Source organism: Macaca fascicularis, chromosome 4, assembly GCF_037993035.2.
Source record: "Macaca fascicularis isolate 582-1 chromosome 4, T2T-MFA8v1.1".
Lineage (NCBI taxonomy): Eukaryota > Metazoa > Chordata > Mammalia > Primates > Cercopithecidae > Macaca > Macaca fascicularis.
Window position 1 is genome coordinate 128,439,262 of NC_088378.1, and position 16,867 is coordinate 128,456,128.

Here is a 16,867-nt window from a genome sequence, read left to right on the forward strand (position 1 = left end):
CCAAGAACATGGACACTTGCAGTCACGACCCTCTACCAGTGACAGTGTCATTCAGTAATGCTTCGGTAGCACAAAGTAGAATGGATGGCAACCAGTTGTCTCCACAAAGTCAGAATCAGCCTCACACAAGTGTGCTGCTGGGGAAGAAAACGCTACCATCTCCTGTCCGTCTCCTGCCTGCCTGAGCCAGGTCTCCATCCTCTGAGCTCCTGACATTTACTGTGTGCCTCTCTTTGGTCTTCTCTGTACCCTTGTCTTGTTAATCACTCTCTTCAGATTCTGTCTTGATTCACCTACCAGCAATCCATTCCTGGAGTAAACCTCCAGTGTCCCCCAGCTCAGTCTTTCAAGTTGGAGACTGAATTAGCCAGGCGTGGTGGTGGGCGCCTGTAATCCCAGCTACTCTAGAGACTGAGGCAGGAGAATCGCTTGAACCCGGGAGGTGGAGGTTGCAGTGAGCCGAGATTGCACCATTGCACTCCAGCCTGGGCAACAAGAATGAAACTCCGTCTCAAAAAAAAAAAAAAAAAAAAAAAGGAGAACCTGTCATCAGAGAGTCACTGTATTCTTTCCATAATAGACAGACTGTGTGCCTTCTGAGGGATACCTACCTCCTCTTGTAAACATCTCTTGCCTTATGAAGGCTTAAAGTCACCAGCCACCCGCCACCAACATACACACATGCACGCAATACTTAACATGATGCTTTATGCCTTAAGCATCATTTGTAATTTACATGCCAGACTAAAAGGAAAACGGGTTTTATTGAAAGTTACTGGTAGATGGGAAGCAAAACTAGGCCTGTAAATTACAGTTATAACCATCACAGATAAGCATCACAGTTATAACCATCACAGATAACCATCACAGTTATAACCATCACAGATAATCATCACAGTTATAACCTCCACAGATAACCATCACAGGTATAACCTCCACAGATAACCATCACAGTTATAGTCATCTTTTACTGAGCATTCGCAAGATCACAGACTAAGTCCTTCACATATACTGAATTTAGAAGATGCTCCATTATTTATTTGCACCAAGAGGACAAAGTGGTACTAGTTGAACTAAGACATAATGTTATATACAGTAGTCCCCCCAATCCTGGGGGGGGATATGTTCTATGATCCCCCAGTGGATGTCTGAAACCTTAGATAGTAACAACCCCCAAATGGTATGTTTTTTGCCTATATATACATACCTACAGTAAAATTTCATTTATACATTAAGCACTTGACATCTGTAATCCCAGCACTTTGGGAGGCTGAGGTAGTAGCAGTATTGCTTGAGTCTAGGAGTTCAAGATCAGCCTGGGCAACAGAGCAAGATCTTATCTCTACAAAAATTTAGCTGGGCGTGATGGCACACACCTGCAGTCCCAGCTACTTGGGAGGCTGAGGTGGGAGGATCGCTTGAGCCAAGGAGGTCTTGAGGCTGCAGTGAGCCATGACTGCACTACTGCGTTCCAGCCTGGGCAACAGAGCAAGACCATATCTCCAAAGATTAATAAATAAATTAGGCACATTAGGCTGGGCACGGTGGCTCACGCCTTAAATCCCAGCATTTTAGGAGGCCAAGGTGGGTGGATCACGAGGTCAGGAGTTCAAGACCAGCCTGACCAACATGGTGAAACCCCATCACTACTAAAACTACAAAAATTAGCTGGGCATGGTGACACGCGCCTGTAATACCAGCTACTCAGGGGGCTGAGGCAGGAGAATCACTTGAACCCGACAGGTGGAGGTTGGAGTGAGCTGAGATCGCACCACTGCACTCCAGCCTGGGCCACAGGGCAGGACTCTATCTCAAAAATAAAATAAATTTTAAAAAGAGTCACTTGAACACAAGCACTCTGATATCCTGACATTCGATAAACTGGACAAAGGGATGATTCACGTCCTGGGCGGGATGGAGTGGGATATCGAGAGATTTTATCATGCTACTCCGAATGGCATAAAACTTAAAACTTGTAAGCTGTTTACTTCTGGAATTTTCCATTTAATATATTTTGACCATGGGTAGCTGAAACCACGGATCAGGGGTGACTAATGTAATTAATTATAAGTTACATCCCAATTTCAAAGATGTGCAAATGTGAAAAGAAAAAACATCTAAGAGTTAATGAAATGCAGTACCATCTCACTCAACTCTTGCAAGAACTCTAATGAGACTGGTATTATTATCCCTATCTTACAAAAGAGGAAACTGGGCCAGGCACGGTGGCTCACGCCTGTAATCCCAGCACTTTGGGAGGCTGAGGCGGGCAGATCACGAGGTCAGGAGATCTAGACCATCCTGGCTAACACGGTGAAACCCTGTCTCTATAAAAATATAAAAAATTAGCCAGGCATGGTGGCGGGCGCCTGTAGTCCCAGCTACTCAGGAGGCTGAGGCAGGAGAATGGCGTGAACCTGGGAGGCAGAGGTTGCAGTGAGCCAAGATCACGCAACTGCACTGCACTTCCAGCCTGGGCAACGAGCGAGACTCCGTCTCAAAAAAAAAAAAAAAAAAAAAAAAAAAAAGAGGAAACCGGCTGGGCACGGTGGCTCACGCCTGTAATCCCAACACTTTGAGAGGCCGAGGCAGGCTGATCACCTGAAGTCGGAAGTTTGAGACCAGCCTGGCCAACATGGTGAAACCCCGTTTCTACTAAAACAAAATATACAAAAATTAGCCAGGCATGGTGGCATGGGTCTGTAGTTCTAGCTAGTTGGGAAGATGAGCCAGGAGGGTTGCTTGAACCCAGGAGGCAGAGATTGCAGTGAACCAAGATCGCGTCACTTCACTCCAGCTTGGGCGACAGAGTGAGACTCTATCTCCAAAAAAAAAAAAAAAAGAGGAAGAAACCGAGGCTCAGAGAAATGAAGTAAACTAAGGTCTCTCAGCCAGTAAGTTGTGGAGCCAGAAGTCAGTTCCTGAACAGATTTCTGAATTTCCCTGGGAAGCAGGGAGCAAAGAGGAGGCAGCCAGGCTTCAGACGGATCCTTCTTGGTTACGCTGACCCATCAGAGGCAAATAACCCTGACTTGGCTGATCCCTAAAATCAGGGTCTTTCTTCAAGTGCACCTTCACAGATCCTACTTCCAGAAACAACAACAAAAAGAAAACAGGTTTCCCTAGCTCCTTCCTTGCAAAACTGGCTGGAAGTGAGGGGGGAACCTCTCAGCCAACTTGTTATATATAAAGCACATTTAACGAGCCTTTCAAGTCCTGGGAGTAGGAGAAGGAAGGGTTCATTGGAAATCTGATACTTTGGCAACCAAGCGGGAGGGACAAGGCCCTGAGCATCAGACCCTGAGGATAAACACCATCCCAAACCCCTTTGTCTGCCAGAAGGAGATACTTCCTGGGGGAGCAGGAGGCGGCAATGCTTTTTATGACAAAGCCCACCTAACAACAACCTCCACCGGAGACCTGGCTAGGGTCTTTGTACAACCCACCTAACCATAAACCCTCTATCTTTTCCCAAACCTGCTGGGGTCCCTCTCTCCACAAATACCTGTGACCATCATAAATGCCCTTAAACAGCCCCAGTTTACTGCCCAGCCTGCCTGCTGCTAAATGAGGGCATTTGTTTCAAATTTGCAAATACCGACAGCGGTGGAAACCTAAGTCCACCCCTAAAATGAAATGTTCTGCATTCCTCCAGGCCTGAAGCACCATGCTTCAAAAGCTGCAAGAGGCCCCAGCTGTTTACTCACTGGTGGGGTTATTGGGAGAGGTATTTTCCTGCTCCCTGAGGAGGCTCCTTTGATCCAGGCAAAGTGGGAAGGGGCAGAGAGGGGTGCCACCCACACCAAGGCTAGGCTGGGCCCATGCTCTCCTACCCCTTTCTGGGTCACCAGCAGCAGCTGTGCAGCGCCTAGAAAAGGGACTCTCTTGGAAAGGCCCAAGTAGAGACTAAAATTGCTGTCTGGAGACAGAGCAAGTTGGCTTGGTGGCTTCCGCAGGATCTCTCAAGCCATGTTCAAAGGCCCTTCAGACAAAGGTAGAGGGTAAGGAAAGGCACAGGAGGCTGCACAGCCGCTGAGAGCACCCCAACCTCTTACACAGGCAGAAACAAAGGACAAGGTCCCCACCCTGTTCTTCCCAGTCTACCGCACAGCTCAGGACACTCCATCAAAACAGGGTGCAGGTGTTTACTAAATAACAGCCTTTTGTTCTAAGAAGTTTTGCTAAAGGGGAGGGGGAATAGGCAAGAAAGAGAGAGAGCCCTTCTTGCAGGTCTCCAGGGCTGTTCCAGGACCCAGCCTAGCCCCCTCCCCTCAGTACTCCTCCTGTAAGAGGCCTGGATCCCTGGGGTAGAGGAGGAGCTCAGATCATGGGCAGAAAAGCTGCTGTGTAGCTGGGCATTTTTTTAATTGGTCAGTTTAACAACTGGTTTAATCTGCTAAAGGAACTAAACTGATAGAATGCTTTGTTCTTTGTGCTGGAACTATAAGAGATCGACAGCATTTCCTTTTTTCTTCCCCCTGAGGTTGTAAGACAATGTTTTCTTTGTGATTTGTTTTGTTTTTCAGGTAGCTGAAAATTAGGTTTGGATCTCAAATGCCATCCTAGCACTCTCTAAGGATCTGTTGGCCTGACGGAGCCTTCTCCCTCTTCTTCTAGGTGGGAAACAGCCCAGCTTTGTAAACAGATGAGCTACAATGGAATCATATCACCTTTGCATCCTCCCTTTGCATCCTCCCGTGATCCTCCCGTGATAGAACGTAGGTTCCCACACTGGAGTCTGAGAACCTCAGAAGCAGAAGAACAAACTCAGCAGAATCACCAAGAGCGGTCAACAGTTCAGCCAAAGAGAGATACACCTGGCACAAGAAAAGTGGCATCTCCCAGAATGTCAAGGTCATGATCCAACCTCTCCTGAACACTCCTGAGGGTTAAAAGACTTGACTCCAAAGTCAGAAATTAAAGGGAAATCTACATCATTAGGCCCCTACTATGGGGCAGGGCCTGGAGCACCAAGCGTGGGCACATCTACCTACGCAAAAGTAGTATGAGGTGGCAAACTCTATTAACCACTATGGGGATGACTCTATTACCTCCTACGTGGTCTCCACCACAGCACTGCTCAGTGTACAACTCCCAGCAGGAAGCAATGATCTGGAATGCACCTACAAGCCAGGGCCTGCAACTGCCTGTGACCTTCCAGCAGCACCAGGAGGAGGAGGCTAAGGATTCATGGGTTCATGAGAAAAGCTCAAGCCATTGGGATTTAGGCACAGTGCCCTAGCCTTTTAGACTATATATAGTTTCACCATAACTCTTTTTATTTATTTATTTTTTTGAGATGGCATCTCACTCTCACCCAGGTTGGAATGCAGTAGCATGATCTCAGCTCACTGCAACCTCTGCCTCCCAGGCTCAAGCCATTCTCCTGCCTCAGCCTCCCGAGTAGCTGGGATTACAGGCATGCACCACCACAGCCGGCTAATTTTGTGTTTTTAGTGGAGATGGGGTTTCATCACGTTGGTCAGGCTGATCTGGAACTCCTGATCTCATGATCCACCTGCCTTGGCCTCCCAAAGTGCTGGGATTACAGGTGTGAACCACCACACTAGCTTCAGCCCTGTTCCTCACCAGCTCTGCCGTGCTGGGCAGATTGTGCTTTTGTGCCTCAGTTTCTTTCCCTGTCAAATACTCTCTCTCCTAAATCTTTGCAGCACCCTTTGCACCCAGAGAATTATACCCTAATACCCACATCACCAGTTGGTCAAGTCTAAACACATCTGTGCCCACGCACTAGAGACTCCAGAATAAAAAGCAGCCCTTAGATTAAAGTGCTCTCCCTAAACCCAGGGTAAGGAGAGCCTGTAAGGTGTAGCAGAAATAGGGCTGGAGGTGCCACACTGAGTGAGCCTCAGCAAGGGCCCTCCAAGGTCTTCTGTTCTGAAATTGAAGCCTGGAGAGGAGGATGGGACTTGCCCATGGTCACACAAGCAGTTTCAGGCAAACGTGGAAGGAGAGTCTATGTCTTCCAACACTGAGCCTAGTGCTCCTCCTGGTGCCTCCTCAGGTTCAAGAGGTATGAACAGCACCAGGACACCCAGCGCTGGAGCTTAGCAAGACCCAAGACCCGCCTTTGGGACTGAGGTCCTATCACTTCTCTTGCAGGAATTCCTCTAAATCAGGAATGCCCACACAACTTTACCTGGAGACCCTAGTGTCCCCAGGGAGAGAGGAAACAGGAGAAAGGAAAACTGAAAGCTCCTTAATAAAATGTGAAATAGGCCGGGCGCGGTGGCTCAAGCCTGTAATCCCAGCACTTTGGGAGGCCGAGACGGGCGGATCATGAGGCCAGGAGATCAAGAGACGATCCCGGCTAACACGGTGAAACCCCGTCTCTACTAAAAAATACAAAAAAACTAGCCGGGCGAGGTGGCGGGCGCCTGTAGTCCCAGCTACTCGGGAGGCTGAGGCAGGAGAATGGCCTGAACCCGGGAGGCGGAGCTTGCAGTGAGCTGAGATCCGGCCACTGCACTCCAGCCTGGGTGACAGAGTGAGACTCCGTCTCAAAAAAAAAAAAAAAAAAAAATGTGAAATAAACTCTGCAGCCAACTCTTCCCAAGGACTCAGCCAGCCTTCCACACCAATTATCACGTAAGGCTAGCAGCCTGTATCGGCAAGACAGCAACATCCTCTCACAGAGAAAAGGGCCCAGAAATAGGCCAAGACTTCAGCAGCCACAGATACACAATGCGCAGTGGGTACAGTAACGGGGCCGCACGCTCATGGGCTTCTCCTATCGTATGTTACAGGCAGGATTGCCCCATCCCACCACCATCGGAGGCAGAACAGTAGTGAAGAGGGCTCACTTGAAACACATTAGAACAGAGGCATCAAAATCATCTTGGTCCATCGGCTGGGAAACAAAGAGCCACTAGTTGCAAGGCCTTCATGCCAATGGAACAGCCACCTTTGACTGTACAGGTTGTGCACTGCTCAAGATGTCTGACCAAAGAACCAACACTGAAATACTGCCTGAACCCTGGTGCGGGACTGCATCTACCTGGAGGAAGGGGTATTTTTTTTTCTTTTTTTTTTCTTTGACATAGGGTCTCGCTCAGTTGCCCAGGCTAGAGTGCAGTGGTGCAATCACATCACAGCTTACCCACTTCAGCTCTGACGTCCCAGGCTCAAGCAATCCTCCTGCCACAGCCTTTGAGTAGCTGAGACTACAGGCATGCACCACCACGCCCAGCTAGTTTTTTTTTGTATTTTTTGTAAAGACAGGGTTTCGTCTTGTTGCCTAGGCTGGTCTCAAACTCCTGAGCTCAAGTGATCCACTTGCCTCTGCCTCCCAAAGTGATGGGATCACAGGCGCGCCCACGACTCCCAGTGCGCCCACGATTCCCAGTGCACCCACGACTGGGAGTACTTATTTGTAATGTGCACAAAGGTACCGTACGAACTAGCTGCTGGGACACCTCAGCAGTCCCAAAGGCACACAAACGTTCTCCTCATTGCCCCGCCACCACCCCAAGGAGGAGACAAAAAAAAAAAAAAAAAAGAAGCCAGAGTGTCTCCTGGAGGGGAGGCTGTGCATGAGGGGAGCCCACTGCCCTTGGCCACACAGAACCTCAGGAACCTCCCCACAGCATAGACAGAAGTTCCCACAAATTACACAGAGTCGCTGACTGGGGAAACCCCCACAGCCATCCAGTGATTATAGAAACCCCTCCCTTGGGTATCATAAAAGTCTGCCTAGGCTGCATGAAGCACAATTCACTACCCATTCCCTGAGAACCTCAGCATGCCGGGAGAGACAGTGGCCCTTAAGCAGCACCAACCCACCCCTTGGGAGAATCTACTATTGAGACAGACAGAGGGAGAATTCCCACCAGGAAAATGTGGCTGTGTGTGGCTCCCATATTTCTGGGTTGCTGTTGGAATACTGAGACCCATTTAGAAAACCTGTGCTTTTGAATGAGGAAGCCAGTCTTTTTTTTTTCTTTTTCTTTTTTTTTTTTTTTTTTTTTTGAGACAGAGTTTCGCTCTTGTTGCCCAGGCTGGAGTGCAATGGCGCAATCTCAGCTCACCACAACCTCGGCCTCCCAGGTTTGAGTCATTCTCCTGCCTCGGCCTCCCAAGTAACTGGGATTACAGGCATGCCCGGCAAATTTTGTATTTTTAGTAGAGACGGGATTTCTCCATTTTGGTCAGGATGGTCTTGAACTCCCGACCTTAGGTGATTCGCATGCCTCAGCTTCCCAAAGTGCTGGGATTATAGGCATGAGCCACTGCATCTGGCCCAAATGAGAAAACCATTTCTAAGGCTGCTAGTCAAGAGGCACTTTGTTGAGCCTTCGGCAAACCATTCTAGAGTCAGAGGGCTGGAGAGAAAGGCTGACACCTCTGGCCGGGCACAGTGGCTTATGCCTGTAATCCCAGCACTTTGGGAGGGCAAGGCAGGCGGATGACAAGGTCAGAAGTTCAAGACCAGCCTGACCAATATGGTGAAAGTCTGTCTCTACTGAGAATACAAAAATTAGCCGGATATGGTGGCGGGCGCCTGTAATCCCAGCTACTTAGGAGGCTGAGGCAGGAGAATGGCGTGAACCCAGGAGGCGGAGGTTGCGGTGAGCCAAGATCACACCACTGCATTCCAGCCTGGGTGACAGAGAGAAAGAGGGGAGGGGAGGGGAGGGGAGGGGAGGGGAGGGGAGGGGAGGGGAGGGGAGGGGAGGGGAGGGGAGGGGAGGGGAGGGGAGGGGAGGGGAGGGGAGGGGAGAGGAGGAAGAAAAGAAAAAAGAAAAAAGGCTGACCCCTCAAAAGGAAACAGCTGGCCAGGACAGTCTCTGGGAAGAACCCTCAGGGCTAGCCAGAGGGGCTGCTTCCCAGGGGTCACCCATTTCCACGGCTGAAGAGCATTATATCACAACTTCACAGGGGCCAGCAAGGCAGGCAAAAGCATCACTTGCATTGTGCTGATGAGGAAACTGAGGCTCGGAAAGGTTAACTAACCAGCTCAGGGTCATGTGGGTATGCAGCAATTGATCCGGGACCAGAATACAGAAAAACTGGTGTCACGGGTCTATAGATGTCTCTTCTCTTACTTCATCGCTTATGGCTGCTGTGTGATAGGAGAACAGAACCACCCAGGTTTTCAGAATCCTGGTCTGCTGACTTCACATCATTCTGAGGCCATCACTGACTACATCTATTCAGCAAGGGCGGGTCCTCTCCCTCTCTAAAGCCCTCCCACCCCCATTTGCTCCTACATCTCAGACTTACCATCCCACACATTCTGGAATGTACTTCTATTCTACTTAGCACTTTACCAAATGGTGTCTTTCATACTTCATCTGATTTATGTTTCTCCATCTTGTCTTCCTCCTGCGTCCCATGGCTCCTCAGACAGCTTCACCCATAGAAGACACTCAAGCACTTTGAATGAACTCCCTCCTAAGCTCCCCACTATTAATACCGCCCTTTTTCTCAACACCACACCACCACTTCAGACTGACAAATTCTCCTTATGGCTACTCAGTGGTTCTCACACTTAAGCGTAGGTAAGAATCTCCAGGAAGCTCTATAAATGCAGTTTCCAGGCTGGGCATGGTGGCTTACACCTGTAATCCCAACACTTTGGCAGGCAGAGGCAGGAGGATTGCTTGAGCCCAGGAGTTCAACAGCCTGGGCAACACAGCAAGACCTCGTCTCTACTAAAAATAAAAAATAAATGTAAAAAACTAGCCAGGTACGGTGGCATGCACCTGTGATCCCAGCTACTTGGGAGGCAGAGGCGGGAGAATCACTTGAGCCCAACAGGACAAGGCTGCAGTGAGCTGTGATTGCACCACTGCAATCCAACCTGGGTGACAGAGTGAGACCCTGTCTCAAAAATAAATGAATAAAAATTAAAATGCAGTTTCCTTTAGAAATCTGACCTATGTAACTGGATTGGCTATTCAAAAACAACATAATCTAACAAAAAAATAAAATGCATTTTCTGGCCTCTCCCCTCAATAATTCTGATGGGCAGGTCTGCAGTAAGGCCCAGGAAACTAAAATTTTCTTCAGTACTTTGGTGACCTGCCCTCTCACTATACTCTCCACTCTACGTCTTTGAGAAACACGTATCTATACCTTCCTAATATGTGACTTACAATCCCTACCCCACGACTCGGAACCTTGTCTTCAGAAATTATATACACACCCAAACCTGTGAGTGCATATCCCACTTATCAAGGCTTACACTTGTAACAGGGGCTTGGGATCTGCAGGACACCTGGTGGATGACGTTCTAGTCACCTGAGCATTCACTCAACACATACCCCAGTTAATGCACACAGCAGATGAGAGTTTAGCAATGTCAAACCAAGTAGCGAGAGGGGAAAGGCGCCTGTGTGCGTGTCAGCCCTTCGAACCAAGCTTCCTCGCTGCCCCACTGCTGTTTGTGTAACATTACTGGGAGGGAAATGGCCTAAATGCAGAGAAGAAAAGAGGATGGAAAAAGTGACATACTACAGAGGGCTTCCTCAAACCGCTGATTAGCTGTGGCAGCTCTCGGGCCAGCTCCACCAAAGTGCCAGGGGGCTCAGGAGTGAACTCAGAGAATTCCAACATAGGACTCTAACCAGCTACAATGGCAGTACTTTCACACCCTCAGAAAAAGGACCAGGCAGATGGGGGCCAGAGCAGGAATCGAGGGGAGGAGCAGGCGGCAGCTCCAGGGCAAGGTGAGGGCCAGCGCCAGCAACTGTGGCCCTGAGTCTGTAACCCCACCATGTGGCTCTGGCCAGGGGTAGTGCCCAGGCACAGCAGCAGAGAGGCATTTACTGAGGTTAGGGAGAGCAGGAGGTTGAGGGACGCAGGCCAAGGACACCCGACCCTGTTTAATGACCCTTTCTTCCATCAGGAAAACACCAAAGACTGAATCCTTGGCCCCAAACTGCTCTTGGCTCCAATATTAGAGTCTGAACCGGCCAACCTCTGTCCCAGACGAGTCTCACAGAAGCTGCATTGGCTTAAACACAGACTCACACAAACCCCCTCACTCCAGAATATGAAATGCTCCAAAGACTAACAACACTACAACTGTCAAAGCCCAGCGGAGACATGCCTCCCTTTATGAACCAAATGTATTCCCGAAAAGTTGTCTGTCAACCAAATTTCTGCCTAACAAATCCAGTTTCTCCACTGACTTTCGTTATAAAATCAGTCGTATTTTCCTCTAGGAAAAGCTGAGGTTTTGAGAGGAGCTAAACATCAGGCTGAATATTGCAGACTTTCTAGAGTCACACATTTAATGGAGAAATTTCTTGACAAAGTCTAATTCAAGTTAAACCCAAAGGGGGTAATTTTTAAGCGTGCACATCACCCCAAGGAGTGTTCACATGAAGTAAGTTATTTAAAGCAAATCTTCAAATACTGTGCAGGATCTCAGCTCCCAATTTATACTGTTGCAACAAAAGCTATGTGCCTTGAGATTCTGTATAAAGAAGGAAGCCTAGGCCAGGACTTCTGGAACTCTGGGGTACACAGTCACCTGAGGATCTTGTTAAAATGCAGATTGCGGCAGGGTATGGTGGCTCACGCCTATAATCCCAGTAATCTCAGCACTTTGGGAGGCCGAGGTGGGCGGATCACAAGGTCAGGAGTTCGACACTAGCCTGACCAACATGGTGAAACCGTGTCTCCACTAAAAATACAAAAAAAAAAAAAAAAATAGCCGGGCGTGGTGGTGTGTGCCTGTAATCCCAGCTACTCAGGAGGCTGAGGCAGGAGAATCGCTTGAACCCGGGAGGCAGAGGTTGCAGGGAGCCAAGATCATGCCACTGCACTCCAGCCTGGGCAACAGAATGAGAACGAGAGTCCACCTCAAAAAAAAAAAAAAAAAAAAACTGCAGATTGCGATTCTGATTCATGCTCTCAGGAATGCTGATGCCATGTTGCCATGTGGCCCTGGGTCTTACTTCGAGTAGCGCAGTTATAGATACTCTAGGCCCCTACACAGTTCTCTGAGGAAGCAACTTTAGCACCAGTTTTTAAGCTGCAATCAGCTTCATATGTAGCGGTGCTTGCCCACGCACAGAACTTGCAGAAAGCTAGAAGCCCCACCACATCAAAACTCAGAAAAGCCACCACCAAAACCAGTCAACCCAGGATCAGGGAAGGAAGGTCTGATCCTTAATTTGGTCACCGTAGAGAAGGCACAAGGAGGAACAGGCAACCCCAACCCAAAGAAGCTGGGGAGGGTGCAAAAGACTCCCAATGCCTAGGATACAAGGGGTTATTTAACCCCACCCTTGATCATTCTGCCCTGCACCCAAATGGTTCATTCACTTTTGAAATAAACCTACATGAGGACCTGTTATATCGGCTGGGTGCAGTGGCTCACGCCTGTAATCCCAGCACTTTGGGAGGCCAAGGTGGGCGGATCACCTGAGGTCAGGAGTTTGAGACCAACTTGGCCAACGTAGTGAAACTCTGTCTCTACTAAAAATACAAAAATTAGCTGGGTGCAGCGGCGCATGCCTGTAATCCCAGGTACTCAAGAGGGTGAGGTAAGAGAATCACTTGAACCTGGGAGGGAGAGGTTGCAGTGAACCAAGACTGAGTCAATGCACTACAGCCTGGGAGACACAGGAAAACTCCATCTCAAAAAAAAAAAAAAACCCTACATAAAAACCTGTTATAAATAAGTACTGTACTAAACTCTATGGGGGAGCCCTTCAGTAAATTAAAACAAAACCCATCAGGAGCAAAAATATGGATGGTGTCGCAAGAATGACAGTCCAGAAGTTCTACAGGTGTCTACTTTCTGGCAGGAGAGATAGGACAGCTTCATGGAAGAAGAGGCAGTGGGGCTGGGCAACAGAGAGACAGGAGAAGGCAATGTACACCCGGGGACTGGCCCGAAGGAAAGAAAGGTCGGAGAAAACCAGATATGTGTTAGGAGATGGCAAATAGTCCAGCTGGACTGGAATGGAGGGTTCCAGTAGGTAAAACGTCCATTGTTGGGAATGACTGTAAAGCTGAAAGAATCTTTGAAGCACACCACAGAGGAAAGACCAAGAAAGGGGTGTGTGTGTGTGTGTGTATACTTTTTTTTTTTTTTTTGAGATGGAGTCTAGCTCTGTCGCCCAAGCTGGAGTGCAGTGGCACAATCTCGGCTCACTGCAACCTTCGCCTCCCGGGTTCACACCATTCTCCTGCCTCAGCCTCCCAAGTAGATGGGATTCGAGGTGTGTGCCACCATACTCAGCTAATTTTTGTATTTTTAGTAGAGATGGGGTTTTACCATGTTGACCAGGCTGGTCTTGAACTCCTGACCTCAGGTTATCCGCCTACCTTGGCCTCCCAAAGTGCTGCGATTACAGACGTGAGCCACTGCACCCGGCCTACTTCATTCTATTTAATCCTCAGCACAACTCTAGGAAGCCCTTTATAGAAGAGGTTGAGAAGCTAAAAGGTTTGTCCAGGGCTACAGGGCCTGCCAATGAGTCTGAGTTGCTGGTATGCCAGATACACTCCTTATCCCTGGGCTCCACATCCCTCAACAGAGGATCAAAAACATTGGGGGAAGATAAAAATTAAAAACAATACAACAATTAAAAAGAATACAAATTAAAAATACAACAGTTATTTACATAGCATCTCCACTGTAATAGGTACTACACGTAATTTACAGAATTTTTTTTTTTTTTTTTTTTTGAGACAGAGTCTTATTCTCTCCTCCAGGCTGGAGTGCAGTGGTGCGATCTCCGCTCACTGCAAGCTCCGCCTCCCAGGTTCACGCCATTCTCCTGCCTCAGCCTCCCGAGCAGCTAGGACTACAGGCGCCCGCCACCACACCTGGCTAATTTTTTGTATTTTTAGTAGAGAAGGGGTTTCACCGTGTTAGCCAGGATGGTCTCGATCTCCTGACCTCGTGATCTGCCCGCCTCGGCCTCCCAAAGTGCTGGGATTACAGGCGTAAGCCACCGCGCCTGGCCGCACCCTTGGATTTTGTCATTCTCAGGGAGTCCTATTCCAATTCCCTGCAGATGCCAAGGAAGGACCATACTTTATATCCATTGCTTGAGCTCTGTCCACCACTCAATGCTGCTCTGAACACCAGGAGTTTATCATTTGACAAGTGACATGAAGAGCACCCTCGCCCTGCCACCATACTTCCCAACAGCTGAGAAAAGCCATCTCTAATAAAAGCAACTCCTAGGCCTGAATTACAGGCTGCAGAGCCTTGAGGAATCTGCAGACAGCCTATCCCAGAACATGACGACTCAATTTCCCCAAAGAAACAAGAGCCTGGAGGAAAGAAACCAGGGAGGGGGAGGGGAATCGGGATGAGGAAGTGACCACATCTGACTGTCCAAGAGGTTGGGGTTGAGAATCCCAAGTTTCAAACATTAAGCCTCCTCCTCCTCCTCTTCCTCTACCTCCTCCTCCTCCTCCTCCATATCTATTACAACAGCATCTTAAAGTGCAGAAAGTAACTCAGCCATTTATGGCATAATTACCCAGACTTTAAAATGGTCTAATCCACAAACCTAGCCAGCCTAGGTTCCTTACTCCAGCCTTATTAACAGTGGGATCTCACTACAACTCCAGTTAATTACACAAACAATGAGATGGAAAAATCTACTGTGATCTATTAAAAAAATCGTTGCCCCCTGAAATCATGCGTCTGGGGGTGGGTTGAGTCCCAGGATTTCACTAGAAGACAACAGGCACCTCGTCCTCTGCTGAAATTGTTTACAGCACATGGACAGGTTCCACAACAAGGCACATTTGGTGGAACTGATTTAAGGCTCTCATTAAAATGTTTCTTTGTTGAGCACAAGACATCCCCCCACCCCTAAGGAGACTACAGACCTCCTGCCCTAAGCCCTCACTCAGCCTGCCCTAACTTCCCCCAACAGGATCCCCCCCCTCCACACGCACACACTAAACACTAGTCACCAGATTAAGTCAATTAACATCAGAGTCATTTTCTCATGAAAGGAATTTAGGAATTTAGCATTTGTTGAGCAAGAGCCCCATCTTCACCAGAAACTCCCCTTGACTCCAGAACTCTGAACAGCAGCAGTGAAGGCAGCCTCACTGGGCAGACCCACACACCAAAACCCAACCAGAAGAGCCAGGAGGCCTGTGAGCTCGGGCTGGTCGCCCAGATGGCTGGGCCCCCATCCTGGCTGTGCAAAAAAGTTCCATACTTCCTCTGGGAGCAGATGTGGATTCTGCCACGAGCAATAACCACCAAACACATCACAAGAAACACGGGGCAACTCCAAACACCTCCTCCAAATCCCTGGAGCTTACTCTCTTTCCTGGGTTACATTTACCTCTCGTTTTACAACTGGGCGCAGGGAAGATGTTGATTCCACCAGCACCAAAACCCCTCCACAGCTGGCAGGCCAGAAAGGTATTAGAAAGGCAGTTCCCTACCCATGCTGTTCCCATTGCCACCTTCAAAGGAGGTGGGAAGTGATCACCTAGGACAGGTCTTCTGGACAGAGCTCCCCAAGAGAAAGCTGCTTCGAGGACCACCAAAGAGTGTTTTGGAGGCTGGGGGGCTTTATTTTCAGTCCGGGCTGTTTGGGATGGGCGGGTGGCTTGATGCTTTCCTGTAAGGCACTTCGACACCTCAGTGGTGACTCTTAGGTGTGACCAAGCCAGGAAATAAAAGCTGCGGGAGTTGGGGGGGAGGGCGGTGCTGTCTGCCTGGTGATGAGGGCCACACCCGCGTTAAAATACTAAGGCCCCCCAAGAAAAACCTGAATGAGTTCTTTTTGCTTTTCTGTCCTTAGAAAGATTTCCTTTCCTCTGTGAGGACAGCCAGGATGGAAATCCAGGAAGGAGCAGAACAAACCCCGTCCGTACCTTTGCAGCCAGGCCATGCCCGATTTTGGCAGCGGCCTTCACACATTAGTCACCGCGACAGCCTGGGACCCTCGGATCCCCGGATTCGGCCCTGGCACGGAGAGGGCGCAGGGTTCCAGACCAGTAACTAGAAGTCATGGGGCGGCCCCTAATTCTTCCCTTCTTCCGCCCTCACCCGCAGGGCCATCTGGGGTCCCGGCTTTGCCCAGGAACTTGGAGGAGGGAAGCCGGGAGCGTCGGGTCAGCGTAGGTAACAAAGCTCCGCGCTTTGCGCGCCGCAGGTCTGTCTGGCATCGGGCCCCAAACCGGCCACTCTTACCTGGGCTGACCCTGCCGGGTGGGGTGGGGGGCTCCCTTTTCCCCTTCGCACCCCCCACGGGGGGTGCGGGTGGTCTTTTCTCCCCCGACAAGAAACTCCCCATCTGGGCCCGAGAGCCGGCAACTCTCGGCAGTTCTCGAGCAAACTCTCGGCTCAGACCACAAAAACTCAGTGAGGCTGGAAATGCGTCCCCGCGGCGCGGGTGGGAGGGGGACCTGACCGAGTCCCTGGAGGCTTCGTCAGCCTCCCGGCCCCTGGGTTCCTTGCGCCCTTCCGCCGCGAGCCTGCACCCCCAGCGAGCCTCTCCACCACTCCAGGGCCGCTCCAGCCGCCCAAACCCACCTCCCCAGGTGCAGCTTTTTGCCCACGGGCACTCCCGCGCTTCCCAAGCTCTGCGCCCTCAGCTCTCGGGGACTCACCGCCCAGCAGCGGCAGCAGCAGGACGCTGAGCAGAGGCAACCGGCGGGGTCTGGCCAGGGATCCCCGTGTAGCTCCCATCGCGGCCGGCTCGGGAAAAGGAGCTGAGGGCGCACAGCGGGTGCGCAGACTGCGCTCCGCGGCGGGCACAGAAGACAGAGCGCACCGGAGCGCGGGCGCCGCAGCAGCAGCCGCAGCCGGAGCCCGACCCCGAGGCGTCCCGAGCCGGAGCCGCGCGCGCCCGGTACCTCGGAGTCCTCGCGCGCCGCCGCCGCTGCCGCCGCCAAGCCCCGC

At 50.1% G+C, this 16,867-nt stretch overlaps 1 protein-coding gene across 3 annotated transcripts in view; it reads right to left on the reverse strand.

Moving 5' to 3' along the window:
• PTK7 (protein tyrosine kinase 7 (inactive)) overlaps positions 1-16,822 on the reverse strand; it is an 83,277-nt gene extending 66,455 nt beyond the window's left edge. For all 3 annotated transcript variants that reach the window (XM_065544025.1, XM_005552941.3, XM_065544026.2), the window contains exon 1: positions 16,576-16,822. In XM_065544025.1, coding sequence (XP_065400097.1) covers positions 16,576-16,654 — 79 coding nt within the window. In that variant the 5' untranslated portion in view covers positions 16,655-16,822. The remainder of the gene's footprint in view (positions 1-16,575) is intronic.
• Between the last annotated feature and the right edge of the window lie 45 nt (positions 16,823-16,867).